The sequence below is a fragment of the Tachypleus tridentatus genome, chromosome 10 (genome assembly GCF_004210375.1).
Source record: "Tachypleus tridentatus isolate NWPU-2018 chromosome 10, ASM421037v1, whole genome shotgun sequence".
Taxonomy (NCBI): Eukaryota; Metazoa; Arthropoda; class Merostomata; order Xiphosura; family Limulidae; genus Tachypleus; species Tachypleus tridentatus.
In genome coordinates, this window is record NC_134834.1 from 166,229,066 (window position 1) to 166,247,160 (window position 18,095).

General features: G+C 34.6%; 1 protein-coding gene across 2 annotated transcripts in view; it reads left to right on the forward strand.

Annotated features, from left to right (window-relative positions):
* The first annotated feature begins 1,299 nt into the window (after window positions 1-1,299).
* LOC143230855 (uncharacterized) overlaps window positions 1,300-18,095 on the forward strand; it is a 58,664-nt gene continuing 41,868 nt past the window's right edge. The window contains exons 1-3 of one of the 2 annotated variants that reach the window (XM_076465117.1): window positions 1,300-1,706; window positions 2,043-2,106; window positions 16,807-16,862. In XM_076465117.1, coding sequence (XP_076321232.1) covers window positions 1,606-1,706; window positions 2,043-2,106; window positions 16,807-16,862 — 221 coding nt within the window. In that variant the 5' untranslated portion in view covers window positions 1,300-1,605. The remainder of the gene's footprint in view (window positions 1,707-2,042; window positions 2,107-16,806; window positions 16,863-18,095) is intronic. The other variant, XM_076465118.1, reaches the window with a different exon arrangement.

Below are 18,095 nucleotides of genomic sequence, written 5' to 3' on the forward strand. Positions count from 1 at the left end.
ACTCTATCATCTTGAAAAAAAATCTATTTATATTTTGACTATCTTTTAACCAACCCTATTCTTGAAACAATTATCATATATTTATAATTTAGCTTCCTTTGCAGAAAAGAAATTAAGGCCAACTAAAAACATTCTAGACATTTTTGACCTACCTTAACATCTCTAAAATCAGGGGTTCGATTCCCCACGGTGGGCTCAGCAGATAGTCCGGTATGGCCTTGCTATAAGAAAACACACCTTAACTTCAACGCCCTCTATCCAAGAAATAAGTAAAAACATTACAACTATAGCTTACAACAATATTAAAGTGAAGTACTTTAACTTGTAAAATTGTAATGTTTATTTCTTTACACATTTCAGATTTATATTAAACAACTTATATTTATAGCAAACATACCAGCAAGTGTAAGAAAAAGCTGGATAACATTCCACCATGTAAACTTGCTTCGTCTGTAATTCATAATAATATAGTTTCAATAATTTCCAGAAAGTTTTCAGGATTTTCTAAAATTTTGAGATGACACTTATGAAAAAATGGCTATGAAAAATTATTACAATCAACGCTGTAACTCAATTAATTTTTTTAGACGATGTCGTTGTTTCAGCGCAGAGCTAGACTGTAAACTATTTGCGCTATGCCCATTGCAGTAATTGAATCCTGAATTTTGCCCTTATAAAGCTACTGCTTACAGATGATTCACAGGAAGACTTTTTAATTGATGAAATAAAAATTTCGTCAATATCAAAGTTGATTATGTGAAATAGAAGTAATAAAAATAGAAGAACTTCACTGTGTATAGAAAGAAATTACGCAATCGACCAGAAAGGCTAAGGAGTTTATGTAGACTTGACTATACTTGTCATAATATTATATCGCTTAAATGATAATAGATACTGGGGTATCAAAGCTCCGATGTTTGTTTTCGGCTTTTACTTTTAAGACTTAAAATTTATTTTGTATGTCTTGGGATTTAACTACAAATATTTGTGCATTGAATATATCTTTTATGGCCAGGTTGGTAGAATTTTGCACCCCCTTCAAGTAGCACAGCGGTATTTCTGCGAACTTACAATGTTAGAAATTGGGTTTCAATCCCCTTGGTGGGCAGAGCTCGAATAATCCATTATGTAGCTTTTTGCTTAACTTCAAGCAGGCAAATAAACAAATGACTGACTTAGTTTGTGGAACAACTTAGCAATAGTGGCGTAAATGAGTAGTTGATTAAGGCTTTTTATATCAGTAGGCAATAGACTTACCTCTATTTCTTTTGGTTTTTCTTTTGTTACGAATTTATTTACTATTAGACTATTTTCTCTGATAATACACTTAGTTTTCTGTGTTGAATAATGCTAAATCTAAATCTTAAATCATTTTGCTTGTCATACTTTTTATTGAAACGCTTATTGAAACGTACTGATCTAGTTCCTAAACAACTTCTTACGGCAAAGGTTGATTAAAGTCCATTTTAATTTTTTGAGAGATAATAGGCTTAGTAGAAGATTGGTGTAATAATACAGAATCCGTATTTTTGGTATTCCAATACGCAGTACTTGTTGGTAGTATTAATGTTTTTTGGTGTGAATTGCTTCAGTTATATCTAGCTTATGTATTTACACAGACCGATCAAATCGAAATCTAACCAAGCTAGTCATTCACCACTACCACCAGGATGGGAACGGCGAGTGGATCTAAATTCTGGGCGTTTGTAAGAATGTCATCTGTGATCTGTAACAGTTACACATTTTAAATTAGACTTGAGCTTAAATTATTTTTAAATAATTATTCTCTGTTATTTAAATGAGGCTTTGGATAGTTTAGTGTGAAATTCAAAGTATATTTGTTTAACCAAATTTGTGGGGTTTCAATTTATGTAAATTTTTGTGATTTTGATAGAAGAAAAAAAAATGTTACAGTATAATTAGTAACAGGATTATTGTTAGAGAAAGCTAGTGAGCTTAAATTTAAAATAAGCACATTTGTTTGTATTACATGTCTCATGTATTTGTAATGTTGTTCTTCAGTATATATTTCTCATTTACAGCTATTACATCAATCACATTAACCATACCACCACATGGCAGAAGCCTCAGCAGTTAACACAGCATGTAAGTTGTGTTAAGTTCTTTTGTTTTACTGTTTTAAGCTTGTGTGTGAAATGATACTAAATTTGATTCAGTGTACATCACATTGGCCTTGATTTTAGGGGAATCTTGAATATAAGGTGATCCCAATTTTCAGAAGCCATGGGAAAGAAAGACATTGTGTGTCATAATGGCCTATTTTTAGATCCATAAAATCAGTACTACGTCTGGCAGGTGGATTAGTTGCAAGAATTAGGAATGACCTGGAAGAAACATCTGGTTTGCAAAAATAGATGGTTTCAATCTGGACATTCAGCAGTGTGACAAGATAGTGTTGGGAGAAAGGACCTTTGGCCAGCCATGATTATAAGTTGACCATGAATTTTACAGACTAATTATTAATTTAAAAATCACTGCCTTATAATTGGGCCAGCACAGTATTACTTTCTTAGAACCTGGCTGAGGTAAGGATTACTGTTGATAGGCATGAAACCAGGACAGTGTCTCACCCTTATGATTACTGACTCTTGCCTTAAACTAGCTTGTAATGTTGCATACTTTGATAAAGCATAAGATGCATACTTTGTGAAAAATTTTAACTCTTGAATGTGGTAATCAAGTGAAGTTGACTACCAAAGTTTCTCTGATTTTTTATAAATATTCAAGAAGTTTTTGAACAGTGTTTTAATTGTGAACAATTGCTCTAAGTTTTTCTTGGCATGAATTAAATTGTCTTATGTTTTGTTTTGTCTTCAGACAAAATTTTTTTTCATACTAGTTTATCTTTGCTGTTTTCCCATCACTTTTTGAAAAATTTTAACCTCTTGTATTTGACTGAAAAATGTGTTTGACAATTGTTTTATTGAAATAGAACCATTTCTTTCTAATATGTTGATTTTGAGCAATAAAGTGCCAAATATTTTGCAACAATGTGTAGTTTCTTATCTTGAAAAATACAAGTTATAATTACCAAATTATCTTCCTAATTAGATTCTCACTTGGAAATAAACACTGTTTTGAAGTAATTTTCCTGAAATAATCAACTTTGAAACAAACAGACCTATAATTGCAAACAAACTTTCAAGATGTCTTCAACTTAAATAAAAAGGTAGACTATATACAAATAATATGGGTGAAACATTACAATTTTTTTCTAAAACCTGGTGAGACTTTTATCTGGTGAGACAATGCCTGTATCTCTGTAAGCACACAACACTTAATGTTAGCAACTTTCTTGGTTGTCTGTTTTCAATTATCTTAGTTTTTTTAACCAATTCTATTTTCCTTTTTAAATCGATAGGGTTTTGGTAAATGTAAATAATAGATTGATTTAAAGCTCTAAGTTAAATTATCTAGACATCAATAAGGACAATGTATATGTGTATTTTAAAGCACTCATCAGAGCTGTTACTTAGGTGAGTTATTAGAGATGACAATGATTGAACATTATGAATACTCTAGGTAAGAAAATAATAAAATAGGTTTAAGACCTTGTTATATTTGGAATATTTTAGGTTTACATTGGCAAAAAATGGCAGAAAAGCTACATGTGCCACAGGGTTAGTGAAGCATCTTTATTTTGTACATGTTCATTAGGGTATTAAACACTGAGTTTCTAAATTTGTTTAGTAATACTTTTGTATCCAGCATTGTGTTGTATAAGCCAAGCCTGGGTGATTTACTCAATATAATTGATTACTTATACACAGTAATCAAATTAACCGTCATGAATGCAATCAAATAATCAAAATTAATGTCTTTATTTTCAGTGTTTTCACTTATTGTATCATTCGATTAATCTAAATTACAATTAAATAAATTGTCACAAAAGTAATCAAATCATCAAATTCAGTTTTCAACTGTTATTATTTTTGATTAAACAAACTGTTCAAGCAGTTGAAGTATTGATTGTTTGTTGTTCAATGCAGAGTTGGAGAATAGACTGTTTGTGTTTCTGCTCTCTTTTATCTTCACAATTTGTTTTTTTATTTCGTTTGTTAAGCTTTTGTGATTTGAGGGTCTTTGATTTGTTTCTTATTGCTGCCAAACTTGTTATGGCAAACTATTAAGGTTATCTGCCACTGTCACTAATTTTGAACTGTTGACTCTAGGAGAGGCAACTTTCTACCAGCATTTGTTGCCAACATGTTTTTTTCTTTCTTAAGCTTGGTCCGATATGGCTAAGTGGTTAAGGTACTTGACTCGTAATCTGAGGGTTGTGGGTTTGAATTCCTGTCACATCAAACATGGTCATCCTTTAAACCACAGAGACATTATAATGTGATGGTTATTCCTACAACTTGTTGGTAAAAGAGTTGCCTAAAAGTTGGCAGTACATTAGAGATGGTTAGTGCATACAGCCCTTGTATAGCTTTGTGCAAAATTTCAAAAACGAATAAACTTCCTTAAACTGCTGACTAGAAGAAAGGTAATTGGCTTACAGCATATGCTGCCAATGTTTTTTTTTTTTATTTAACTACTGACTTGAGAGAAGGCAACCATGATTTGAGGACTGCTGTACTAATTTGATAATTAATTGTTATTGACAGATGGAGCCATCGATTGATTAGCAAATACCACTAACTGCCTAAATCTATTTGTTGCCAACATCCCTGATGTTGCTTATAATTTTGTATAAATGTATTTGGTAATATTTAATACATTTTGTAATACTTTTCTCTTTTTTGTGTTAGCAAGTTTTGAAAATGTTAAGAAGTGTTATTACCACCTTCTGTTAAATTGTTAAAAACCTTTGTTTCTATTAACATAGCAAAAATAATGTAATACTGGGAATACTAAAATAAGGATACCAAGTAGAATAAAGCTCAAGTCTGTAGGATCAAATGGAGATGTACTGAGTGCATATTTCAGCTGTCTAGTTTTTACTACTATGTTACTCCAAACTGCCTAAAGAAACCACTTATATCTAACCCTTATCCATAAATATAGTTTGTAATGCATGTAGAATAAAAGAAAGTAGTTGAATACTGATCATTATTCTGTCTTGTAATTATTAAGTTGCAAATAATATTTTAAGTATAGCTGTCTACTATTGGTTTATGTATTTTAAGTATTACATAAAGATTACAATAATTCAAAAACATTAAGAAAAGCAACTTCAACTAAGATATTTTATTACATAATATCAATCTATTTATGTTCAGTTTCAGGTTTGCCTTTGCAAATACTGTTTAAACAAATGTTATTGTTGCTTTGATATGCAAATCTAAATCTTTAGATTGTTACACTTAATATCAAAGCTTAAAATTCTCATTTTTATTGACCTACATTTATGTTGTTTGGGAATGAAATTAGTTTAATAACTTAACAACAAAAATTATTGCTTCAAAGAATGATTGATCAAAAGTATTTAGCTTTCTCAAATCTAAGGAGTACTTCAGATTAATAATGTTTCTTGACTATATTTACAAAAGATTTATGAAAGTAATCCACTGTTAACATTGAGGATATTCATCTAATGACCTGAGGTGGAGTGGTCATAAAAGCTATTTATATTTTGCATATTACTCTTAAGTAACACTCATTACCTTTATTTTAAATTTTTATTAACATTTTTTTATTTTATAATTTTTCATAAAAGAAAACAGTATGTGTTGTTTGAAAAAATTTATGATTGTTGTAACAGGATTAATAACTAGGCAACTGAAATTTGGCATGTGAAACTAGCAGCTTGAATTTTACTCAGAAAGGAAAAAAAAATATAACCTGTCAAAAAGTTACTGTCACTTTCAAATATAGTGTAAGAATCAACTTAATCACTGTCATGTGTTAATGTAGTTTTTGATATTTTCATTGTTAAATATATATATATATATAACACAAAAATAATCCAATCTACTTGTTTTATGAAATTTACAAGTGGAAAGGGAAATAACAATTTTCTAGCTTCAACAGTATAGAAGTAGATTTCATCATCATAGGTATTTTTAGTAATTTCTTCCATAAATTGTCTCAAGACAGTTAGAAGGCATGTTCTTGTAATCTTCCATGTAAATATTGAAACAGAATGACAGCATCTGAGGCTTTCTAGATAAGCAACAGATGTTTCAGGAATGCAAATGATGCCTGTTATATTTTCTTAAAAAAAATTGTTTTAGAGCAATTGAATGCAGTTAACTTCTCTGAAATGTAGGGTAATATTAATGTTACACATCATCAGTACTTTTGCTCTGTTGCTTATTGAATACCCCATGTATGTTAAGAATGTTCTGGAGAAGGTAGGCAGTAAGTAGTTTTTTTTATTATGTTTCAGAAATTTATATTTGTAATGGAAAACTTTGTTTAAGAAGTTAATTAGATGGCTTAAAAACTGAAATTATTGATAATGTTTTTTTGAAGTGTTTACTACTTGTTAGGTATAGGCATGGTAGAGAGTTATTTGAAACATTTGTGAGAAATATCCACATAAACAGACTAAGAGACTAGATAAGCAATGTAGAATTTTAAAACATAAAGGGCCTAATAGTAATGTCTTATGACAAGTACAATTAATTATAATAATGTTTTGCCAACTCTTTAAAAAGCATTCACACATTTATAACTTGTAATAAATGGCACGTATAAATAATATTCAGACCACTAATGTGTTCATTGTATATTGGCTGGCCTGAAGAGCTCTGGATTGAGTGAAATGGATTGTTATGAATAGATGTGACAAATATAATGTGGATAGAATACTGTTTTTATACACTCTTCTAATTCTCAAAACTACCTAAGGGATTAGATGATGAAGATAGTGATAAGAAACATAATAGAATTAGTACTAATGTTGTATGACAAGCATAATTAGTTATAATTGCATTTGCCAGTTTGTCAGAGGTATTTGGACTTTAACAGTATTGTTTGTTTCTTTTTACAATGACGTAAATTCTTTATACGAGTTGACAAGTCATCAAAATAAAACTTTTTATGTTTTGTGTTAAAAAGTTGTACTTTTTTATTATGATATGTGTGTGTGTATTTAATCAAAAAAAGCCTTAGATGTGAAAAAAGGTGTGACTAAAAATGGATCGAGCAAGTTACTTAAAAGAATGAAATCAAAGCTGGCAACCAAACTAGTAACTACACTTGTAGCATTTATAAAGGTTTTACAGCAAATATTTATTCACTAGTTAGCTAAGTTGTGTATTTTCTTTTACCCACCATCAAGTTTTAAGCTGAAAAAAAATACATCTTAGTCTGGCTAATTAATGAATGAATATTTACTTTAAAACTCTTATTAGTGCTATAAACATAGCTGAAAGTTTGGTCACCAATTTTGATTTCATTCCTTTAAGTTGCATGCTCAATACTTTTTTGTCCATACTTTTTTCAAACCTAAGTAAGAAAAAAGAAAGAGATGCTCAGTAGTAACCAACATTAATATTAGAATTGCAACCACTTTATTTGGAACAGACTTGCACTTTATAGAACCAACCAGATTCTTTAAAACATACAAATAGGTTTATGTGTTTGTTTTGGGTTCAAACCTTTGCATTATTTGTCACAGTGAGTTTCAAGTGATCATAACGATGCTTCCAGATTTACTTATTTAGTCTGAACATTATTTTTTTGGAAGATAAGTTCTACTATTTCATAAGTTGAAAGATTATTTTTAATTACCCATTGTGCCAGTGCATTTAAAATCTGCATGTGACATATTCATGATGTCACATCTGCATCCTGAGAATGGAGAAAATAAAGTTCTCCATGACAGGTAACAGAGGTAAAACTTGCAAACCTTGACCCCTATTGCAAATATACATGCATATAGGATAAAAATTTCATGAATTTGAGGATTGCACATCATGTAATAAAAATATTTTTCTAGTATCATATAAGAAAAAATTTCCATTAAAGTATGGTGGTAATAGTTTTCCTCTGTGTCAATAACTTCTGTCATAGTAATCCCATGGGATCTCAGTAAACAATTTCTTCTAATTAACTGTATGTACTCTTCACAGCTGTATCAAGCATCATTACATATGTTAATTGCTTAAGCTGAAGCTTTAATAAAACCTCAGACCAATAATTCACATGACATTTTGCTTAGGCATGTGGAAAAAGTTTCATCAAAATTGAGTAGTGTTTGTTAAATAACTTTGCATATGTGACTTATATGTAGACCACATTTGACACCTTGTTGTAGGTTTTAAATATATATCAGCATATGAAATTTAAAAAAAAATCTGAAAGGTATATTTGTTTTCTGTCAAATTTTCTATACTTTTGATGCAAAGAAGAAGAAAAAATTCTTGTGTATTCCATAATGGATTACATTGACATTTGGTATTTGAAGTAAAGGTCCAAGAGGACATACAAACAAAAATGTGTGATAGTTTGGATTACCACAGTTGGAGTTACAGAAAGTGGAAAATTGCTAAACTATCATATCTTTTAACACTTGCTATAGGCTCGATATAACATACACGAGTTCATCTACACATTTGCACACATTAAGTATTTGCACTATAATGTTTAAGACAGCATGTGTATCTTCACAAAATGTTATACTTTTAGTAAAGAGTACAGTAATTTTATATACAAAATATCAGATTTTTTTACTGAAATATATTTACTAACATTTGTTTGTGAACATATAGTCTGTTTCGTTACTAGTCTGAGTACAAAGTGATTTCATGTTATGATTGAAAAAAACTATTCTTCATTCCAAAAATCTCAAATATTTATGTAATCTCTTAAAAACCTCATAAATACATTTCAAACATTTTTTTTCAATAAGACACCATTTTATTTTATATACTGTAACTATATGGGATCTGTCACTTGACCCCCTCGGTGTGGATTCCTGTATGTGGTGAGGGGACCTCCCAGGGAAGGTTCTGTTCTATCTGGTTACCTTCTCTGGGATCTAAACATCCACCCACGTGTTTGCCGTGCGTGGCGACCCGTGAAGGGAAGGAGAGGATCCTGGTGGTTGAGGGGTACAACCCTAACACACCACTTTGGCCTCGAATTCCTGTAGACGGGCGGCCTTTGGGTGGCCTCCCTTGGGTCAATCGGCTGGTCCACTTGGGCTAGAGTCAGCCAAGTACCAGTGTTGGAAGTTCTCAACGGGTGTTGTGGACATTGTGCCTGATGCTGGTGTTTGGGTATAGTGCTCACGAAACCCTGGCGTTGCTGCATTGTTCTTGCATGACTTTGTAGTGCATCCCCTTGTAGGGCTCCATGGTGGGTGGGGTCAGTGGGTACTGAAATTTTTTCCTTTTCCTATGGATCCTCCAAAAAATTTAAATAAAATTGTAAAAAAACAGTCAATGGGTAGCGACCACATCTTGAATACTCAGAACAGCAATCTTCAACATCAGTAACACACGTACCTCATTTTCTTATATTACATTCTCTTTTCGGAAAAACCTTTAGGGCAAATGTCCCCTTTTTTTTTATTCAAAAGGGACTAGAGGGACTTGCTGGCTCTCCAAAGTCAGTAAAGAAACTTCAATCTGGTGACATATTGGTTGAAACATCCACATCCCAACACAGTGAACTCCTCTTGAATTCAAAGGCAATTGGGGATATACCTATTGAGGTTACACCCCATGCTACCTTGAATTCTTCACGAGGAGTTATTGTTGAAAGGGATTTGAAGAACGTTCCCGAGTCAGAGATTCTCGCTGGTCTCTCCACTCAAGGAGTTTCTGCAGTGAGGCGCATTTCCACTCGCAAAGATAGAGTTACACTGCCAACAAATACCCTCGTTTTAACATTTACTTCACCACGTGCACCTGCCAACATCAAGGCAGGTTATCTCATTTGCAGGGTTCGGCCATACATACCAAACCCTCTTGATGTTTCCAATGTCAGAGATTCGCCACTCAAAGACATCTTGTCGTGGTTCCCTGACATGTGCTCGTTGTGGAGGCAAGGACCACGATGCCTATGACTGTGACATGCACCCACATTGCGTAAACTGCAATGGTTCTCACCCCTCTTACTTTCATTCTTGCCCAAAATGGTTGGAGGAAAAAGAGGTGCAGCGTTTGAAAACGACACATAACATTAGTTATCCTGAGGCTCGGAAACTGCTGTCCACAACTCCATCTCGAACATATGCTGCTGCACTTCATTCCACAACTACAGTGGGAGTGCAGACAGATCTCTCTGTGCCTCCAAGAGAATCGTTTTCAAAACAAATGAAAAGCCTTTTGACCTCCGTGGTTAAAAAGGTTGATGAATTGACTTCCACACCCATCTCTGTTCCTCCCATACCTTCCAACAAACCTCAAGATCCACGTCCTTCAGTTTCAAATACAGGCATTTCTTCTGATACATCTTTTTCTCCTACCACAAGAGACAAAACAATTATTCGTTCGCGTCCTCAGTCACTGGATTCCCCTTCCAATAACAAAAACCTGCCCACCCAACCCAGAGCAGGATCCATGGAGGTTGATAGACCTCCTCCGACTAAAGACAGTAAAGAAAAAAACGTGGTCGTAAACCGAAGGGTTCTCCAGCCACTTCACCTACCTGTTCTTAAAAATGTCCACCTTGATACAATGGAACTGTCGAGGTTTACGTTCTAATCTGGATGATATCAAAATGCTGATTGCTTCCTACCATCCTGTTTGTCTTTCTTTAAAAGAAACATTTCTCAAAACTGCTGATACGGTCTCCATTTGGCAGTTTTCTCTGTACAGAAATGACAGGTTGTGTGATGGTTGAGTACATGGAGGGGTGGCACTGTTGGTTGATCAACACGTGCCCACCCTGTCTTTGTCACTCAACACACCCTTGGAGGCTGTAGCCATCCGTGTTTCCTTGGGTCATACCATCACTGTTTGTTCTCTGTGCCTGTCCCCTGGAGAGACATATGATCAATCAGATTTTGATGCTCTCGTTGAACAGTTGCCATCTCCATTTCTAATCCTAGGGGATTTTAATGGACATCATCCCCTCTGGGGAAGTGCTATTATAGATGGGAGGGGCCGATCTGTAGAGCGGATGCTCTCTGATCACAATCTTTCTCTTTTCAATACTGGTTCTTCCACTTACTTTCATGCACCTAGTCAGTCCTTTACCACTATTGATCTCTCAGTTTGCTCCCCTTCATTATTCTACCATTTTTCATGGAGGGTTGACAGTAATCCACTAGGCAGTGATCATTTTCCGATCCTTTTGAGAGAGACTGACCATGGTCGATGCCACCCTACCCGCGTGCCCCGGTGGAAGCTGGATTAGGCAGACTGGTCCACTTTCACTGCTCTCGCAGAACTTGATCCTGCCATCGTAAATCAGCCATCAATAGACGACTGTGTAGCAGTGGTAACTGACTGTATTACACATGCAGCTGCTCAGTGTATTCCTAAAACCTCGACACGTTTTCCATGATATCCTCGTCCGTGGTGGAATCCTGCTTGCCACTTAGCACAGAAGGCTCAAAAGCTGGCCTGGGATACTTTTCGTAGATATCCCACACTTTCAAACCGGGTTGCATCCAACGGGCCCGTGCACATGCTAGGTGGGTAAGACGTCAAAGCCAGAAGAAATCTTGGATTAAGTTCACAACCAGCATATCTTCTACCACCAGTTCCAAGATCATATGGGACAGGATTTGAAAGGTTAATGGTTACTACAATTCTGTCCCCCTCTCGATCTTACTCTCTGATGGTCAGGAGGTGACTGATGTTTGGAACATCGCTAACACTCTAGGTGAAAGCTTTTGCCGGGTATCTAGCACTTCTGCTTGTTCCTCCACCTTCCTGGCCATCAAGTCTCAGGCAGAGCGATCACCTCTTTCCTGTCGAACTGACTGGTTCTTTGACTATAATTGTCCCTTTACCCTGGTGGAACTAAAATGGCCCTTCATCGGTCTGCCAGTACATCTGTTGGACCTGATGATATTCATTATGACATGCTGCACCATCTATCTTCTGCTTCTCTTGATGTCCTTCTGATTGTTTTCAACCGGATCTGGCAGGAGAATGTTTTTCCTGATGCCTGGTGCCAGGCTATTATTTTACCTTTCTCTAAGCCAGGGAAAGATCCCAAGATTCCTTCAAACTACCGTCCAATTGCTTTGATGAGCTGTCTCTGTAAGACATTAGAAAGGATGGTTAATGCTCGTCTTGTTTGGTTCCTTGAATCAAACAACCTCTTCTCACCCACCCAGTGTGGGTTCCGTCGACAACACTCCACCACAGACCACCTAATTCGTCTTGAAACATCTATCAGAGAAGCCTTTCTCAACTGCCAACATCTTGTATCAATATTCTTTGACATAGAGAAGGCTTACGACACAACATGGAGGAATGGCATTTTGCAAGACCTCCATACATATGGGTTACGTGGCCATCTACCCATGTTTATTAAAAATTTTTTAATGGACAGGAGATTCCAAGTTCGTGTGGGTTCGACACTTTCCTGTTCTTTTGTACAGGAACGTGGAGTCCCTCAAGGCTGTGTATTGAGTGTTACACTCTTCAGTATAAAGATAAATGCCATCACTGAACAACTCCCTCTCACTGTTGCGAATGGGCTGTATGTCGACGACATTTTGACATCTCATGTCAGTCGTCAAACATGAGATATGTTGAGCGGCAACTACAAACCGCCCTCAATTGTGTACGGAAGTGGACTCTGGCGAACAGCTTTAATTTCTCTCTCTCCAAAACTGTATGCATGCACTTTTGCCATTGACGGGGTATTCACCCTGATCCTGAACTTCATATTGGTGAAGTTTTGCTGCCAGTGGTCCCGGAGACCAAGTTCTTTGGGCTTATCTTTGATTGTAAACTGACCTTTATACCACACTTAAAGCAGCTTCAGGTCAAATGCACAAGAGCACTGAACATCTTCCGTGTTCTCTCTTCTACCAGTTGGGGGGCAGATTGCTGTTCAATGTTAAAGGTATATCGTGCTCTTATTAGATCGAAACTCGATTATGGATCAATGGTCTATGGCTCTGCCAGACCCTCGGCCTTAAAGATGCTGGACCCCATTCATCACCAAGGACTTCGACTCTGCACTGGGGCTTTCCATACCTCTCCAGTTCAAAGTATATACATTGAATCTCATGAACCTTCTCTACACCTTTGCCGTTTGCAACTGTCTTTACAATATACTTCGAAACTTCATTCCTTACCTAAGCATCCCACCTGGAAATGTGTTTTCCTTCCTCGGTGGGCAGTACTTTTTCAGAACAGACAATCTGTCATTGCTCCGTTTGGTCTTCGCATCCGGGAGCAATTGGATGAATTGGGTCTGTCCTTGGATAACATTGCAGATTCCACAGGTCGGCCCATCCCACCATGACTTATTACAGCCCCCAAATGTGACTTTTCTTTCAGTCACCTAAAAAAGGCAGATACTCCAGATTGGAAGTACCATCTTTTATTCAATGAATATCTTTCAAACAATTATTCAGTTCCCATTTATACAGATGGTTCCAAATCAGGTAATTCAGTGGGCTCTGCTATGGTTTGCTATGGGTCAGTAGTTGCGCGCAGAATCCCTTCTACGTCTTCTGTGTTCACTGCTGAACTGTATGCCATATCTCTTGCCCTGGATCATATTGCAGCTGAGCAGTACTCCAACTGCACTATTTATACTGATTTGCTTAGTTCTATACTTGCCTTGGAATCGCTACACGTTAGCTGACATCCTATTCTCGCTGATATTCGAAACCAACTGGCCCATTTCTCATTACCAGCTACTTCAATCCAGTTTTTCTGGATACCAGGCCATGTTGGTATTCGCGGGAACGAGCTTGCAGACATGGCAGCTAAATATGTCTGCTTCAGCACCATCACTCCTATGCCTATTTCGTACATGGACTATGGTGTTGTCTTCAAGGCTCAGCTCCGTGCCAGCTGGCAGTCCACTTGGAGTGAGCAATGCGACAACAAATTTTTTCAAATCAAACCCAAAATTGGACTTTGGCCATCTAGCTTCCGTAAAGTTCGGAAGGAGGAAGTTGTTCTCACTAGGCTACGCATTGGTCACAGTTTTTTAACTCATCATTTTCTTTTATCTGGAACTGATGCACCAATGTGTAGTTTGTGTAACACTCAAATCACTATCAGCCACATTTTACTTTCTTGCCATCGTTACAATTCTCAACGACGGCAATATTTTAAACATATTTTTTCCCAGGGTCAGTCTGTAACATTGGACAGAGTTATTGGTGATGGTGACTCTGTCCACCTTGATAATGTTTTTAATTTTTTAATGGCCATTAATCTTTTTAATCTCATTTAAGTGTTTCATATTTATTCATTACACCTTTTTAATTGTGGTTCCTTTTTTACAGTTTTAATCTCTCTTATTCAATTTGACATTGGGCAATGGCCAGAACATTAAATAACTCGACACCAGGACTGGAAAGGCCAACTTCAGGTGACTAACACTACTGTTTGAACTACTCATTAGTCGTCCTGGGGAGTTGTTATTATACTTTTGCTGCATATCATTTCACACTTTTACTACTTTACTTTTTAGTACTGGCCATATTGACTCATAACACGGAACCAGGACTGGAAAGACCAACTTCAGGTGACTGACGGTGGTTTTTATACTACCTGTTAGTCTTCCTGGCGGGTTATGATCATTACCATTCTGCTACAGGTAGTCCTTTACAACTTTGTTGACTGGATGTCAACATTGGTTTTTACGCCATTTTCTGTTTTAATTGCCATTTTGCTTTTATTTTCAATTACTTTTACAAATTTTACTCCATTTACTTGACTTTTATCTTTTTTACTGGACATTTGGCTACTCATTATTACAATTTTGCGGAGTGTCTTTTAAAACTTTTATTCTTTTACATTTTGATAATAGCTGCTATGACACATAACCCGGAACCAGGACTGGAGAGACCAACTTCAGGTGACTGACGGTGGTTCTTGAACTTACCTGTTAGTCTTCCTGGCGGGTTATGATCATTACCTTTTTGCTAGAGTAAATACCTTACAACTTTTTATACTCTGCCTTCTATCTTAACATTGTAGACTAGGTGTCAACATTGGTTTTATACTTTTTTGTTTTACCTTCATTTCCATTTATGTCTATTACTACATTTATTTATTTTTTTTACATTTTTACCGAATGTTTGGCGCAGATAGCCTTGGTGCTTTGTGCCATAAAACACTAAATCAATCAATCAACTGTCACTTGACCAATCTCATAAACATCATAAAAAATTAGGAAATGAATATAAATTATGCTTTTCTCATGCTAGTAACTTAAGTCTTATAACACTATATATTTACATATATTTTTTATTATATTGATCTTCCAGTCATGTTTGGTTAACATTACATAACATGTATTGACTTTGTTCATGTGCAGTTGTTATGTATTCAGTAAAACTGACCTTTAGTTTTTCCTGTCTTGGCTGTGTTTCAGTGGACTAGTATTTTATAATACATGGTCACATTTCAATTATTATGCATTATATTTATGTATATAGATTATTACTACTTAGAAGTAAATTATTAAATTTATTTTTTGTTAAAATACAGAACAACAAATCAAGGAGTAAAGCAAACAGTTATCTCTTCATGCTGTGATCTTTGTACTCTGTTGCTGCTGGACATAGGTAGCTAAGCCTTTTAAAATTTTGCACAGAGGATATTAAGTAAAATTATTTTTTAGGTTCTTTTGTATATACAGTTGAAAAACCAAAAAATCATAAACAACTACACTGATGCCATAGAATTCCACTATAATGTATTCAGCTTAATAACTAAGATTTATTTAGATTATAAAAAATGTGAAACCAAGTAGATTAAAGACACAGCCTACCTCCTTGAAAACTTGGATTGAAAGAACAAGTTAGCTTTTGCACAGATTAAAATGGCTGAAAAAAAACAACAACACTGGGGACATTCTAAGCTGTTGATTGGTTATTCACATGTGATATGTTGCAGTAAGTGAATATAAGGCACTGTTTCCAAAAATTGAAATAGGTGAACAAGACCACTGTGTTTGGTTCAGCACATAAAGCTTATCTTAGCTGAATAAAAAATTCAAGGTTCTTATGATCTAGCTTGATAATATTAGTAATTTGAGTACCTAATTTGAACAAAACTGAGTATTTTGATATCACAAAATCTAATTTTAAACAGTGCTATATTCAGTGTACTTCTCAACTCAACAAAAATCTATATTTAGATGTGTTATTTTAATATTTACTTTTAAATTAAGAAATTAACTTGTGTATAATATTAAAGTTTGAATTGTAACCTACAGTTTGATTCCAAACTCATTGATATAAATTCATAAAATAGTAGTTCAATAAAATTTTGAATGCAAGTCAACAAATGTGATGACATGGCCTTTGATCCATGACACATTGCAAAAGGGTTAATAACACGCTGTGTCCTGCAGATTGTTTTGACTGCATGGCACGCTACCATGTGTCGTGATAGATATTTAAGTTGTATGTAAACAGTTTAACTTAAATGTTGATGGAATGTGTAAATTACAAAATGTTCAAAGATTAAACATTCTGCTTTTTTTTCCCATGGTGCTCCTGCTTTAATTAGATTTTGTTTTCCACCTTATGAATCTGTTGCAACATAGAGCTTAAGTGGGGAAAGTCTTAACTGGATATTGCCCTTGGTTACAGAGTTAGAAACTACACAGTAGTGGTAATGCATTACAAAAAATAATAATACCTGCATGGAGTATATTTATTGTACCAGACGTATATGCTGCAGATAATTTTGTTTCCATTGTTAATCTTGTCATTTCTGTTTGTTTTAGTACCCCCATGGTGGAGCTAACCAGACTTCTCAGAATGCAGAAACATCTGATCACAGGTAGTGTTATTTTGTACCTTATTCATATAGTTTTTGGCAGAAATGCATGCTTTTGTGTGTATCTTATGTAGGAAGGAAAAGTAATTTTATTTTGACAGGTTTATTAAACTGAATGTCAAATGAGATTAGATGTTATTTATTACTGTTGTTGTATCATTGATGAATAGTTTGAAATTAGAAATGTCACAATTATTGTTTGCATATCATTAGTGCATAGAAGTATTAAAATCATGCAGATGTACCAATTAGCAATTTTGGCAAATTGTCCAGTAATGTAAAATGTTCCCCATGACTCCACCCAACAGATTATTTTCAAGCATATTTAAATAACATACAAATAGTAAATGTCTTTAAAAATGTTTTATATTTTCATTTAATGGAAATAAATCTCAGTAGGTACATGCTTGAGTACAACCAAGGACTGTTTGAGGAACTCTCTGATTTGCTGTATGTTTATCAGACTATTAAGAACAAAGCAAACACGTTCTTATTGCTTGAACTCATTGATTGCATTATGCTTCAGTCCAGCTACTTGTAACCAACAGAAGATCAGTGTTTCTGTAGCTGATCAATCAACTTTTAGACTACAGGAAATAAGAGGCTGGAATCTGAAATGAAATATTGGCACAATTATTGCTTTGAGGAATGCACTGTATTTGAATTATCATTTCATTTGGAATAAATTAATAAAAAAAAATCTGAAATGTTGATAGTCAATGAAGTTGTATTTGTTCTGACTGGTTTGCATGAATTGTCTAAATCTGTACTTGGATTGCATAGTTAAGTTACAAAATATCTTATTTACCTTACTTTTCATTGACTTACATTTTCTTGGCTGTTACTCATATTACAAGGAAACAACATGGAAATTTTATTATGTAACCAAGTTTTCTCAACAAGCTGATCATACAAAATCTGTCATTTTATCTAGTTAATATCCATAGCAAAATATCATTAAGGGAATAAATTCAAACAATATAATTAATTACATAACATTACCTAAGGTTTGATTAATCACATTATCACAGTGAAACCTGTCTAAGGGGGAATTGCACAGGACCAAGTAAAATTTCTGGATTAAGCAGGTTTTCCAGCTTAGATAGACATAGTGAATATGCATTTCCTTAATTATGTGTAATTTTTGAGCAGAACATTATACTTGCTTGACTCAAGGGAAGTAAAACATTTGTGGATAAAGTTATTATACTGTATATGCTATATTTATTAGAATAA